This window comes from Oncorhynchus keta, chromosome 17, assembly GCF_023373465.1.
Source record: "Oncorhynchus keta strain PuntledgeMale-10-30-2019 chromosome 17, Oket_V2, whole genome shotgun sequence".
Classification (NCBI taxonomy): Eukaryota; Metazoa; Chordata; class Actinopteri; order Salmoniformes; family Salmonidae; genus Oncorhynchus; species Oncorhynchus keta.
The window spans coordinates 8,938,695-8,954,657 of record NC_068437.1 but is presented as its reverse complement, the minus strand read 5'-3'; the positions used below and the strand labels follow the sequence as shown (position 1 = coordinate 8,954,657).

The 15,963-nt window shown below is 41.1% G+C and overlaps 1 protein-coding gene across 3 annotated transcripts in view; it reads right to left on the bottom strand.

The window, feature by feature from the left end:
* Positions 1–15,963, bottom strand: part of spg11 (SPG11 vesicle trafficking associated, spatacsin) — a 71,472-nt gene that overhangs the window by 29,734 nt on the left and 25,775 nt on the right. For all 3 annotated transcript variants that reach the window (XM_035790542.1, XM_035790544.1, XM_035790543.1), the window contains exons 16-21: positions 13,841–14,044; positions 11,000–11,106; positions 10,346–10,491; positions 2,012–2,182; positions 1,131–1,197; positions 780–945 (exon numbers count right to left, since the gene is read on the bottom strand). In XM_035790542.1, coding sequence (XP_035646435.1) covers positions 780–945; positions 1,131–1,197; positions 2,012–2,182; positions 10,346–10,491; positions 11,000–11,106; positions 13,841–14,044 — 861 coding nt within the window. The remainder of the gene's footprint in view (positions 1–779; positions 946–1,130; positions 1,198–2,011; positions 2,183–10,345; positions 10,492–10,999; positions 11,107–13,840; positions 14,045–15,963) is intronic.

The window sequence follows — 15,963 nt, the reverse complement described above, 5'->3', positions numbered from 1 at the left end:
CCGTGAGTATCAAGAATGGTCCACCACCCAAAGGACATCCAACCAACTTGACACAACTATGGGAAGCATTGGAGTCAACATGGGCCCGCATCCCGGTGGAACGCTTCCAACACATTGTGGAGTCCATGCTACGACAAATTCAGGCAGCTCTGAGGGGAAAAGTGGGTGCAACTCAATATTAGGAAGGTATTCCAAATGTTTTTTTTACACTCAGTGTACATGACTTGTATACCGGGTCATCCTATATGAACTCAATCGCTTTTTGAACTAAATCTAATATACATGTTTGCCCATGGTAGAAGAATTCAAGAGAATACTGTCTTAACCGACGACAGGCATTAAACACACAAACACCTCAGATGATGTAAAATAGTCTGAGCTACAACATATGTGAAAATGAATATAAAATGACGTGTGCCACCGAAGAGTAACAATGACAACAGAGGGAAAAATAAAACAAGGATAAGTTCTTGCCCAAGCCTCTTGTTTTTATGTTAAACAAGTTTCAAATAGTTTGGTTAGTGACGTTAAGGCACTGAGGAGGAAGGCGTCTGACACTTCGAAATGTAGTCCGGCCTGCTTGTCCCTGATAAACCTCAAAGATCATTGTAGACATCTGAGTGCTTCGTTTTTTGGTTCCAGGCATAGTCATCATGTCCTCAGGTAAGATGTTTTTGGGGATGTACTCAGCTTACTGCAAACCATATAGTCTTTGTCGTGTGCCGTCTATGTTACTCTGGTGTCAGTTGAAATTTCCTAACAGAGTCCGATATACTCACTGTGACTTCACTTCGTTGGAGTTGGCTAGCTGTTGGACGAGAAACGTTCCATAGGCGAACGATGGTCGTCCGTGACGCAGATAGTACAGGAAGTCGAGGTTCTCAATGAGGGCGTATTTACTGACGAGGTGAGGACTAGAGAAATGGGGCAGCTCCACTGAGGTCTCTATTGGGGGAATTAAACATGACATATCAGACAATGTTTTGAAGACACAAATTATCACCAAACAATCTACAGCCTTAGTTAAACCCTAGGGTACATCATCCTATGCTAGGTGAGTTACAAGAGCATAAATTGATATTCAGAAGTGAGCTTAAAAAAAGAACATGTTCTTTCCGTGAAATACCTACCGGTGGAGCCTAGTGTATTGGCAGACTGCCACCCGAACAGTCGAGATGGATCCAATGGATGTAAAGACTAAAAGGAAAGACAAGTCAAATATATTGTCAGCAAAAATACTTCCGCTGTATACAAAGTCTTTATTTTACATTGCACTTAACACCACCATGTACACAGTCCATAACAAGTGCCCGTACAAATATTCCGTTTCGGGCAAACAACATTTTCCTTTAAAAGCACATTGCTCAGCCTACTCCACAGGTTTCTCCATTTGAATTATGCCCTATTGAAACTGTGGGAGGATGGGCTGACATATCTCAATGTATTTTCCAGCAACATATTAGTGCACTGGTTTCATACCTCATCAGGATAAAAGTGGAGCCATGCATATCCACCACTCATTAAAGGGATTGCTCCCTGCTGTCTGTAGCCTGAGGGGAAGCTTGCTGTCCGAGCGCTGGCTGTTTAGCCTTTAAGCGGTGAAAAGGCAATTACCGTACCACAGCAACAAAAAGTGCAGGGCAGACCAGACATAAGCTATCTGATGCAGACACATTGATGAGTTTCAAGGATGATGAGTTGCTAATACACACTCAAAGTCAAAGTTTAGCTCCGAAGCTGTGATAGTGTGTTGTGCGCCGTGCTGTGAATGCAGAGTGTGTGTGTAATGTGCTGTGAAGATGCTGTGTGGTTCTCTATAATGCTTGGATTAGAGCCTAGGGCCTTTGTTTGCTCAGTGATGAGCTGAATGCTAATGGTGTACTCAGGACCAAACCCTATTATTCAGTTCCTTTATGCATGTGGCAAGTTACTGTATGATTTGTAACACAGCAAACACACACAAGACATTTAGCAAACAGATGATCTGGACGGCATGGATGTGGCAGAGTACCTGCATGAGGTGGTAGACGGAGATATCGGATGTGGTGGCGGTGGTCCCTCGTGGTCCGCTCACAGGGAAGAGCGCTGCCTTGAGCTTGGGGTAGGGGCTCAGGGCCATCTTCAATAGCTGGGGGTCCACCCTAGACACAGAGCTCCCAGCCCTCTCCCCCTGACTCACCACCTAAACAACACACAAGACAGGAAAACTCAAATTCACATATACCAATCCTGGTGTTTGTGAGTGTGCTCGTTTCGCCCTTGGAAAATCCCTTTGGGCTGGGGTCGGGAGCTGAATTTGTATTTATTAAGGATCCCCATTACTCTTCCTGGGGTACAGATACATTAAGGCAGTTATATACAGTCGTGGCCAAAAGTTTTGAGAATGACACAAATATTAATTTTCAAAGTCTGCTGCCTCAGGTTGTATGATGGCAATTTGCATATACTCCAGACCGTTATAAAGAGTGATCCGATGAATTGCAATTAATTGCAAAGTCCCTCTTCGCCATGCAAATGAACTGAATCCCCAAAAAACATTTCCACTGTATTTCAGCCCTGTCACAAAAGGACCAGCTGACATCATGTCAGTGATTCTCTCGTTAACACAGGTGTGAGTGTTGACGAGGACAAGGCTGGAGATCACTTTGTCATGCTGGTTGAGTTTGAATAATAGACTGGAAGCTTCAAAAGGAGGGTGGTGCTTGGAATCATTGTTCTTCCTCTGTCAACCATGGTTACCTGCAAGGAAACATGTGCCGTCATCATTGCTTTACACAAAAAGGGCTTCACAGGCAAGGATATTGCTGCCAGTAAGATTGCACCTAAATCAACCTTCGGATCATCAAGAACTTCAAGGAGAGCGGTTCAATTGTTGTGAATAAGGCTTCAGGGCACCCAAGAAAGTCCAGCAAGCGCCAGGACTGTCTCCCAAAGTTGACTCAGCTGCGGGATCGGGGCACCAACAGTACAGAGCTTGCTCAGGAATGGCAGCAGGCAGGTGGTGAGTGCATCTGCACGCACAGTGAGGCGAAGACTTTTGGAGGATGGCCTGGTGTCAAGAAGGGCAGCAAAGAAGCCACTTATCTCCAGGAAAAAACATCAGGGACAGACTGATATTCTGCAAAAGGTACAGGGATTGGACTGCTGAGGACTGGGGTAAAGTCATTTTCTCTGATGAATCCCGTTTCCAATTGTTTCGGAAAAAAGCTTGTCCGGAGAAGACGAGGTGAGCGCTACCATCAGTCCTGTGTCATGACAACAGTAAAGCATCCTGAGATCGTTCATGTGTGGGGTTGCTTCTTAGCCAAGGGAATGGGCTCACTCACAATTTTGCCTAAGAACACAGCCATGAATAAAGAATGGTACCAACACATCCTCTGAGAGCAACTCCTCCCAACCATCCCGGAACAGTTTGGTGACGAACAATGCCTTTTACAGCATGATGGAGCACCTTGTCATAAGGCAAAAGTGATAACTAAGTGGCTCGGGGAACAAAATATCGATATTTTGGGTCCATGGCCAGGAAACTCCCCAGAGCTTTATCCCATTGAGAACTTGTGGTCAATCCTCAAGAGGCGGGTGACAGAATGCCAGGGCGGATTGCAGAGGTCTTGAAAAAGAAGGGTCAACACTGCAAATATTGACTCTTTGCAACAACTTCAGGTAATTGTCAAGAAAAGCCTTTGACACTTATGAAATGCTTGTAATTATACTTCAGTATTCCATAGTAACATCTGACAAAAAATATCTGAAGACACCGAAGCAGCAAACTTTGTGAAAATTAATAGTGGTGTCATTCTCAAAAAACTTTTAGCCACGACTGTACACAATTTTTTAAAAAGACATTACATAACACTTTTCACAACACATTAAGTGCACTCTACTACCGCATACAGGTATCTACAATACAAAATCAATGTGTATTTGTATGCGTGTGTCTGTGTGTCTCGGGGTGGGTGGGGTCAAGGAACCTACGGACAACAGTAGGCGAATGATACACTGTTTTGTTTGCACATTAATGTGCTATCTATGTGTCCGTTCTCAGGACAAAAAAAACACCATGAGGTTTACTTCCGTGTCGGTTTATCTTCCTCATAACACTGGATGTTTGTTTTGTTGTTTTATAAAGGAAGAGTTAAACATTAGCAAAGTGGACAACACATAATTAGGCATTACTCGAACCCTTTTTCCACACAGTTTTTGCTTCTTTAAATAAAATTCTTATTAAATAAGTTTATTATACATTTTCTTTGTAAATTTAACCCATTTAGATTTTCTTTAGGAGGGGAGCAGGAACCAGGCAAACCACAGCTACAGAGCATATGGGGTGGGAAATGCTGTTTTCATATTGTAGATGGGGAGCTGTGGGTCAGGAAGTGCACAGATAGGGCTCTACCTGTGCAGAGCACAAGCCCCTTTGCTTTTCCAGTATCTAAAGTGCCCTTTTGGGTGGTGGCAGTGCTTCATTTGGTGCCAGATCCTGTTCGGCACCTCAGTTTTGGATTGTTTTGTTCTGGAATCCATCAGCCAGGATCCGGTACCTCTTGTAACATAAAACATCATTTTTACTGTTTGCAAAGTAAAAATGACAATAAAAGCAATCAAGAGTCAATTCAAGTTGATCCTGTGTAATTCTCCTGGCTGCCCCCTAAAAAACATAATGTGAAAACAGTGCCTGATATTCTAAGAATTGATTAGTGTTGGCCTGGCCCGGGATTATGTTTTCCCCACAATGTAGCCTATTTTAACAAACGCATGGCCATTGCTGTGGTGAGAGAGAGAAGTGCGCCTGTATTTCTCACCGAACCAGAATGAGATTCACTTTCTGTGATGTCTCTCCCTGCTCTGATAGAAATGAGCATGTAACTCTCACCTCTCCAGTGTTGCACTTCATCATTTATTTCCTTACAGAATCACAGCCGTGGTGAGGGTGCTGGAGCTATCACAGCACCACTGATACATTTAAATACATTTGCCAAAGTTATGGAATTACTGCGGTCAACCAATACAGGGCCTTTCGCAACATTTCATATACAACAGCAGGAAAACAAAAGATCCTGCTGAAAAGAGAAGACTAATCTGTCTGTAGGCTGCCAAGTTATCAACTTTCAAATAGACCTATTGAGCCGAACAGCATTGTTTTACAAAGTAAAACGAGAGAGAGAGATGAGCTTTTGGCCATCGCCGGTGAGTGAGCTGAGCAACATTGGGTGAGTCAGTGAAACTGGATAGCTTTTTTAGGACTGTAAAATCCTCCTCATATTGTACAATGTGTGTGTCTCCATAGGCTATTGACGGATTTCAGACAAGGTTGTTTTCATTGATCACAGATTCTCAATTTGTCCGTGTCAAAGTATAACCTGTCATTTTGTTCCTTTGTCCTAAAGTCTCTAGTCATCTAAAATGATATAGAATTGTATGAAATGCTTTTCTAAAAGTGACCCATGACCACTAAAAATGTTCCTTTTCCGCAGTCTGAAAACCTGCTCCAGGACCTCAGACTGGGGAGAAGGTTCACCTTCCAACAGGACAACGACCCTAAGCACACACTCAAAACAGCGCAGGAGTGGCTTCGGGACAAGTCTCTGAATGTCTTTGAGTGGCCCAGCCAGAGCCCGGACCTGAACCGGATCGAACATCTCTGGAAAGATGTGAAAATAGCTGTGCAGTGACGCTCCCCATCCAACCTGACAGAGCTTGAGAGGATCTGCAGAGAAGAATGGGAGAAACTCCCCAAATTCAGGTGTGCCAAGCTTGTAGCGTCATATCCAAGAAGACTTGAGGCTGTAATCACTGCCAAAGGTGCTTCAACAAAGTTCTGAGTAAAGGGTCTGAATACTTATGTAAATGTGATATTTCAGTTTTTAATGGCATATTATGGGGTATTGTGTGTAGACTGATGAGGAATGAAAACATTTGAATAAGGCATTTCAAATAAGGCTGTAACATAACAAAATGTGGAAAAAGTGAAGAGGTCTGAATGGTTGAGGTCAGGTCAGGTCACGTTAAGGGAAAAATAACCGTTTATTTCCCGTATCACTTATTTTCCTGCCTAGCAATGAAGATACAATGTTTAGCGAGGAGACGACTCCACCCAAAGTGGGGTACAAATACCACCACTAATGTAAACATGTTTTTGTCTGTTCGATCCTTTGGGAAGAATACACTTGGTTTAAGCTTTCATAGTGCCAGTCTAGTTCTTACTCTGATAATTAGAACCTAACACTACTCAACCTTTAACCAGCCACATATGTTTAAACTTTATAAAGCCTGAATTAATGTAATAATTAACTGAATTATTGTCAACAAATACCTGCTTGCACTTTTGCAGGCTGTCCAACTACCAGGTTGTTGTCTTCCTTGTACACAATGACAACAAAGTGAATGGATGAATACAATGAATTCTTCCAAATTGGGGATTTCACTTGCTGTTTCCACGATGGTGTAATCATTTAAGTCATTTATCCACCATCATATCCTTTCTTTTTATTTCTCTTGTTATGTTGGCTATTTTCGCATGAGCTAGGTGGCTGGTAGTCTCGGCTATTGCTGCATTATCGCTCACATAATAGAATCCGCAACACTGTTCAACACAACAAGCTCCTGGGTTTGTAAAAAATATATTATTTTAATTTAAAGGGAAATTTCACCTTTTTTTCAACTTCATATTCATCATCTCCAGCACCAACATACCGTATGTGAAAATGGCGCATTTCTATGTTTTGTAGTGTTTCCAATGGCATTATTAACCAATTAGTAGACAATTAGTAGGCAATGCCTATTCATAATTGGTTAAAATCACATGATGCACACCGATGACGTCATTCGTCTGCCTCACTCTTCACATAAGAGTGAGCAACACTATTCAACCCAACAAGCTCCTGGGTTCGTAAAAAAAAAAAATACTTTTTTCTACTTTGATATATTTTTGCTTTATACCTACGCTGAACCAGCATAGGGCCATGTACCACAAGGCGACCACAAACAGTATTGAAAGCAAAGATAGCATTCCTTCAAGAGATTCATCTCTGACCATCAGGCTACATCCGTTTAAACAGTTCATGGAAAGGGCAGGGTTTCTGCCCAGGTTACCAAAGTAGGGCTCGTGGGACAGCAATTTTGATTAAGAGTAATGTCTCCTCACATGTTATTTCCGATCCAGATGGCAGGCGTGTTATTGTTACGGGATAACTTAATAATAGGCCTGTAGTGCTGGCGAATGGGTATGCTATGAATAAGGATGACCAGATTTGAACTCCCGTTATGTGATTCTGTGTGGGGACTTTAATTGTTTTTTGAATCCGGTACTCCACCGTTTAACAAATAAGAATATGCCATTATCCCACAGAGCTCAGGATATTATGTCTTCTTAAGTTTGGTGTCTTTGATTTGTGGCAGCAGTTAAATCCCACAGAATCCCTACTATTTTTTTCCTTCCCGTCCACCACTATTTTTCACATATTGACTACTTCGTTGTTGATGATAAAACTGCATCTAGTCATATCCGATCATGCCCCCCTAGTACTACCGTCAGTACTACCATGAAAAATAAGCCTCATAAAACATGATGTTCTGTGCTGCTCTCTGAGCAGAATTTCATTAACTTTGTCTCAGAGCAGGTACAGCTTTTCTTAGAAGTAAAAAAAATAAAATCAGAAGACACTTCACCCAGCCATTTATGGGAAACATTGAAACTGTATATTAGAGGGCAATCATTTATGTAGCCAAATGTAATAAAAAGCGATCCAAGGACTTCAAAATGGATATCAAAAGGGAGACCTTTCTGACAGACCAACAGTACGTTGAGCACCCCTCACCAGAGCTACAGAACAAGAAGCTTAAATTCAAAAAAGGATTTGATCTCTTATCAACAAATCAGTTCGAGATTATGCTTCTGAAGATCTGTCATTTGGTTAACAAGCAAACAAACTTTAAGCCTGTCAACTGTGTCAAACTACTGCATCGCGATTAATTTCACAAATCTGCACGCAATCTGATGGTATATAGAGTGATCATACAGAGATTAACAATGCATTTAAGAATTTTTACTTTTTACCAATCTGAATCCAGTGGGAATGGTTCTGAAACAGATTTTTTTTTCAAGATTTCAAGATCTGCCAATGTTGACTTCGGACCAAACTGTAAAATCAGGATTAGATGCTCAACAGGCAATCAATCGCCTGTCTTAAAATGGTCTACTAAGATAACATATGGTGTTTGTTAAAGATGGTCATATTTAAAAAAATATATATATTTTGAATTTGGCCATCACTACTATAGCCCATAAAAACACATTGAATAACACATTAAATAATAAGGAATACAGTTTTGAAGTGTCTCTCCTATATCTAGGCAATATAAGAAAGCTCAGAAACATATGTATATATTTTTAGACACATTTAAACCCTTTTATGTTGGCACAAAACTAATTCCATAGATGAAAACAAAAAACGGTACCTTCAGACGAGTCCTGTTACACTGATCGGGGTCGTAGGACAAAACGGAGAACACTCACGGAGAACACGTGAGACTCATCTTTCATTTCAGTTTGTATATTCGTTTGTGCTGTAGCTCTGCCACTTTCCACCACATGTGGAAGGCCGACATAGCCCATATATATATACATATATAAATAAAATAAAAGATTTCTCTAGTTTAAACAGACAGATTTTGATGGGGATTTTTTTTATTATGTTAACTTGATTGAGGCATGTGAGTGTCAATCGACTCTTAAGGATGAATCATATTGTAATAGAAGAACCGCTCTATTACGCAATACCTTTTTACAGAGACTCAAACGTAAGGGTGGCCTTGCATTGCTGAATTATCAATATTAATATTGGGCTGCAAACATCATGTCATAGTGGCTACTCTATCACTGCCAGCAGCAGTATATAACTAGGTTAAACAATGAGATTGTCACATACATACTGTCACATTCACACAGAGTAGACTATTGTATGATTACTGAGATATTACATTTACCTACAGAAATACATGCGGAGATGCTGATATTAACATAGGGCAAATGCATGCTGATATTTACTCCAGCAGTTACGATAGATACCATAATAAGCAACAAAAAAAATCCACTTTAGAGAGATTCGAGGGACGCAATTTTTGGAGAGTTCTGCAAACCAGATTAGTAGAGCACAGATATGCTGTAGATCCGGACGTAGCAGAGTTGCTGAGGGAGGATGACGATGCGGTCATAGATGAATGTCTATTGTTTGATGGCACTTGGCACAAGAGAGGATTCACTTCCAACTAATATGATGTCAGCATATTGCACCTTTAACTGACTTAATTTGATTTCAATGCACTGTTGAGTCTTCACATAGGAATGAATGGTGTCACGTTATACACGTCATATCTAGTCATTGGGCATGCCGTTATGGGATTTGTATTAATAATGACTCAATTATGTATACATTTAGCTTAGAATTATAACTAAACAGTATACTACTCTGTTACTGTATGAATGTATGAATCTTATTATAATCCTAATAATGAATATAAGGTGTGTAGTTTTAGTCAAGAATTAGAACAAGGACTTTCTGTTGCTTGGTAGAAACGAATGGAGCTATCGTCAGACCGCCTGGAATACTGTGTTCCTTACGGGACATTCTGTCCCTACCCAGGGAGGGGAGAGACCTTGGGCTTGTAGTAGATTGTTTAACAGACCGGCTGGAATACTGTGTTCCTTACAGGACATTCTGTCCCTACCCAGGGAGGGGAGAGACCTTGGGCTTGTAGTAGATTGTTTAACAGGTGGCAGACAATGTGAGGAGGCTTGTGAACTATATTGCCATTGTATCTGAGAGGAGGAGGGACATTTATGACGAGATTTGAGGTATATAAACCAATGTACATGGTATTATAACCGGAGCTCTCGGGAATAAACGCTATTGATAAATTTTGAGACTGATCTGTCTATTTTATGCAAATAAGAACCTTATAAATTATTAGAAACAGACAAAGTGTTTTGCTTTGTTATAATTGAATTGGTTAATGAACATATAGGAATTAAATTCCTCTAACACATACCCAATAAAAACATGAGCACTGAAAGTTGGTTGTTTTGTTGTGATCATTTTACTATACTGTATGAGTCAATAGATTAGGTTTTGTCTTGCACTGATGGAGCTGTTCACCTTTTGGCCAATAGCCTGGTGGAACCAGCCTGATCACCGCGTTCCAAAAATGGCTTATGCATGAAATTCCTGTTTCCTGCCTAGGAAATCGCTGAAGGCAGAATTATAAGGTGAGATACCCTCGTGCAGTTATCACATAGCATCACGCGGTTACCAAATATAATGCTTTTGAGGAGAGAAAAGGTCCAGACCTGGTCGATGCCACCCGGGGCAAACATGATGGTAGCGAGGGCCAGAAGACTGTGTCCTTCCAAGAGCATGCTGCTCACCATGGCCTGGCTGCCTGGGATGAGGACCTGGGCACTGGTCAGACTGGCCTGGAACACGCGCTCTGGATCTACAGGACAGAGACACACAATTATTTAATGGTTATTAATGACTCGTCAAACTACAATGTCAAAAACAAATACGACTGCATGACATCAGCAGCCTGGTGTTCCAAATTGTATACCTGCTCTATACCAATAGAAGTATTTAGGATATGCTAATCTAGCAAGCCAGGAAACTGAAAGCAACTTTCCAACAGTGTTTTAGTTCGCTGTTTGCTTGCTAGACAGTTCAAATGATGACCGAACATATCTGTTTAGACTGGAAACTTTTATTTTAACAGAAATGTAGAACTTCTTGATGCTGTCAAAATCAGGCCATCATGGCTGTCATGGTGACTGGTACCCGACTGTCTCTTCTCCTCCCATAGGATCCCTGATGGCTAACAATAACATATCCTGACATAATGTAAACGTTATGCATTCCTCTCTCTCCCTCAGTGAAATTAATAAGTATATTTCATGATTCCAAAGGTTAAGAAATCAGAACCCATCACCACATAACTAAAACTGCCATACCTGAGAGGTCTCTGGTAATCTCTTGCATTTTCACCAGCATTTCAAACCACGGGTGACTTTCATATAGACCATTATCAGCTAGAGCAGGGCAATTCCTGGGTGTCAACCTGATACAAAGAAAGAAAACAAAGATGGAGCATGAGCTATAAAAACATACAGTATATTTCACAAATGCAGTGTCATCTGAGCCACAAATAGCTTCAAATGGAGATTGTTTGTTTGACAATTGAAAATACTTTCAAAACCAAGTTCAGTAAGCGCCTAATACAAGAAATACAATACATTAGCTGAATCTCGAAACCGAACACAAGTCAATCTCAACGGTTAGTTGTCGAGTGATCGAGGGCTCCACTGTGTCTATCAGCAGCCTCTCTACCAAGTGGGCATCCTGTGCCAACTCGGCTCCCGAGGCAGCAAGTTCTAACCACAAATCTTAGCGTGTTACCTAGCAACAACAAAGCCACTACTAAAGAAAAATATATTTGTTTTATTGTCACATACATTGGAGCAAATTGTTTTTCCAGGGTGAGCCAAAGTAGTATGGCACCCCTGGAGCAAATTAGGGTGAAGTGCCTTGCTCAAGGGCACAAAGACAGATTTTTCACCTTGTTAGCTTGGGAATTTGAACCAGAGACCTTTTGGTTATTGGCCCAATGCTCAAACCGCTGGGCTACCTGCCGCCCTCAAAATAGTCTGAATGAATCATCAAGAAATCTGTAATTAATTTGAACGTTTTTGCATCATGAGGATGCTCAATACCACGCTGTCTCGTGAAAACTACGATGTGACCACACGAACAGATCGTTAACGTAGCTAGAACAAGCTGTGGCTCAAAGCTGCCTCTGCCATACAGAGATTATATATCTAGCCAATACAATGTGAATGTAATAACAGTGCTTGTGAACTTCAGAGCTGTAACAGTTGTACAATTTGGCTTCTAAAAGTATAAACGGATACTAGTAGTAGTCATCGCTCCTGCTCGACAGTCTACACATTCTGGGTGATGCAAAGTCATCATCTTACTGGCGACCTCACTGGCCATTTCTGATCACCGTTCTCAAAACTTGTCATACGTTGCACATCTCACACTACAAGAGCATTGTGCCTACAAAGACGGGATGGCTAGCCCTAAGATTGTGTCTCTGATCTGCTCTTATTAAACGAGCGTTGGTGATGGCAGAGCGTTGAGTAGGCAACGACGTGGGGATTTTGTCTCCGATCTCAAAAACATGTCTGGGACAGCTAAATTGGGGCCAAAAATCGTGCAGTGCACGCCCGGCTTTAGTCGCACAAGTTTACATCTAGCTAAGGAGTTGAGCTTGAAGGTGCAGTATTTCTTAAAAAAAGGTATTGTAGCACCAATTTCTCATTTTCAATCAACATGTGGCAAACTTCATAAACAGCGGGATACATTTGTGAGAATGAGGTGGGCGAATTGAGCATCTACCCACATTTCATCTTACCCTCCAAAAGCAGTGTATGCAGCGGGCTATACACTCGTATCCCCCATGTACCGGTTCGTACTGAAAACATCCCCTCCTTAACTCGATTTAATAGCATGGCAGCGATGAGAAAAAAAACTGGGAAAATATGCATACTTTCTCTATGAAACCTCATTTTACACCACCATGCTAGAATGGCTAATGCTAATTCCTGATGTTGTACCCTGCGTTCAGCCAGGCGTAAACAGCAAACTGCTGCAACCTGATTGGCTGAACACGATACACAACATCCAGGACTAGCATTCCTCGACATATATGCACATTTTTTTCGAATTCCCCGCCTTCTCTCCTTTAAATTGAGGTAAGGAGGAAATCGATGCCTTTACAGGCTGAATGGAGAATGTTTTATGTACGAACTGGCCCACGCGGGACACGAGTGTAATGACAGCTGCTTACATTGCCCTTGTACAGTAAGATGAAACGACTCAATATCGCCATCTGCCTGTCTTTGGGCTAGTAGGATAGAGGGATTAGGGATGCAGGCAGAGTGTGATGATTAAGTTGGTCGACAGCAAGAAGAAGTAAACTTTTTTTTTTCCCAAATAAGTCATCATTAATGATTTGCATTGTCTCAATTATCTTTCAGTCACTGCATGACAATGCACATAAACTCAGCAAAAAAGAAACGTCCCCTTTTCAGGACCTTGTCTTTCAAAGATAATTCTTAAAAATCCAAATAACTTCACAGATCTTTATTGTAAACGGTTTAAACACTGTTTACCATGCTTGTTCAATGAACCACAAACAATTAATAAACATGCACCTGTGGAACGGTCGTTAAGACACTAACAGCCTACAGACGGCAAGACAGGAATGTCAATGTTCCCCATGGTCCTAAAGCCAGCCAAGCAATACTCTAAACAGCTATTGCATGTTAAATCGGGATTGGAATGATATTAGTTCCCACAAAAAATGTCCGACTTTAAATTGTTGGTCTTGAGCTAGGGTATGGCGACTGCCATACTCAACTGACGCCCGCACCTGTGCCGCAGCAAGGCATATTGGTGCTGTGACTTTGTTGCGGCAATGGCAAAATGTAATCTAGCGACAAATTAAGGAGCCAATAGTGATTCTCAATGAAAAATTGCACGAATACTGCATTTACAATGGCCTCCTATCCAGACCAGCGTGTCACAGCTCTCCTTCGCTGTGAGTCGAGTGACTCGGATTAGCCAGGCTATCGTAGAAATTCTCACTGAAACATTTTTGGAAGCACTGAACACATCAGCAAGTGGCCACTCAAGACAAAGGGCTCTGGGACCAAGTGTTCGGTTTGAGATTCAGTCATAGCCTCCTCCTAGCAAATAGTCATGAAATATTGATTGTCCTTTTCCCTCACCTGTTGTGCTCCAGGTAGGTGTAGAGCAGGTAGCGAAGGCCATTGTCCAGGCAGTGGTGGATGAAGCGTGTGTGTAAGTCATGTCCTTGAGGGGAGCGGTACTGGGGAATGGGTGGGCTGGCCTGCATCACCCCACCTGCCTGGCCCAGCCTCCACAACAGCTGCTCAAAATCAGCCATCTCGGCCTGGATGAACACTCCTCTCCTGCAAAGAGAGTGGTGGGTGATGGAGGTTAGCAGCTAACATAGCTTTCTTACATATCTAGTGTAATATGCTGTATATGACTATACATTACATGTATTCAGCAGTGTAGGGTGCAATACCAGTTTGGCAAGTGTCCTACATTTTTTACTTTAAGGTAGCTTCTCTGCTTCTACTATGGTGGGCTCGCAAGTAAGCCTACTAATAAAGAAAGAAGCACCTCAATATAATACATTTTTTATCTTTATTTTTATGATTTTGGCTCCAGTATTTCTTCTACTAAACATACAGTGCCTTCAGAAAGTATTCATACCCCTTGACTTATTGCACATTTTGTTGTGTTACAGCCTGAATTCAAAATTGATTACATTTAGTTTTTATCTAACCCATCTACACACAATACCTCATAATGACAAAGTGAAAAAACACGTTTATAGATTTTTTTGCAATTCAATTTAAAAATTAGATAAAGAAATCGAATTTACATAAAGTAGTCACACCCCTGCGACAATACATGTTAGAATGGACATTTGGAAGCGATTACAGCTGTGAGTCATTCTGGGTTAAGTCTCTAAAGCCTTGTTCACATTGGCAGTTTGAAGTGACTCAAATCTCAAATTTTTTTTTGCATAACCGATTCAAATCTGTTCTTTTTCCTGCAGTCTGAACAACCAAAAAGCACATGGAATCTGATATTTCAATCCAAAGTCAAAATCTGATTCCTGGCCATGTGACTTGTATCTGAACAGTAAAATCTGATTCCTGGCCATGTGACTTGTATCTGAACAGTAAAATCTGATTCCTGGCCATGTGACTTGTATCTGAACAGTAAAATCTGATTCCTGGCCATGTGACTTGTATCTGAACAGTAAAATCTGATTTATTTGCCCTGAAGTGTTTGTTTTTTTAGACGGTTTCTTGGCATACTTTGTTGGTTGCTAGGTACTCGGTTGACAGTTTGACAATAACATGTGGTAGCTAATTAGCTTGTAAATTGTTTGGAAACAAATTAGTGAATGTGCTAGGAAGCTAAACAGCTACCTAGCTAGCTAGTTGACTGTTGTGGCTAGCCAAAAAGGACTCAATTTGAAAGTTGGATCATCTTATCCTTTGAGGCTTTAAAAGTGTTCTTACCTTATGATTTTGAACATTCAAAACAACTGGCAAACATACATGGCAGGCATTGATGTCACCTAAGCTTGCTACATAACTTGTAAGTGATAGGAAACAGGAGAACCGCCACCAATCAAAATCCCTGCACACACATACCTGTTGTCACTATGACAACTAGGGTAGCCATGTCAGCAAATGACTGCTGTCTGAACATACAACAATCCGATTTGGTCACTTGTAACTTGCTGTTTGGACAGGCATTATTCCAAAACTGATTTTAAAAACGAAACTGATTTGAGCATTAAGGCCTGCAATGTGAACATGGTTTAAGAGCTTGGCACACCTGTATTGTACAATATTTGCACATTATAACTCTGTCAAGTTGGTTGTTGATCAGTGCTAGACAGCCATTCAAGGTTTTTCAAAGATTTCCAAGCCGATTTAAGTGAAAACTGTAACTAGGCCACTCAGGAACATTCAATGTCATCTTGGTAAACAACTACAGTGTCCAGTCATGGCCAAAAGTTTTGAGAATGACACAAATATTAATTTCCACAAAGTTTGCTGCTTCAGTGTCTTTAGATATTTGTCAGATATTTGACCGATATCAAGTGTGTGCAAAGCTGTCATCGAGGCAAAGGGTGGCTATTTGAAGAATCTCAAATATAAAACATTTTGATTTGTTTATTAACACTTTTTGGGTTACTACATGATTCCTTATGTGTTATTTCATAGTTTTGATGTCTTCACTATTATTCCACAATGTAGAAAATAGTAAAAATAAAGAAAAACCCTTGAATGTGTAGGTG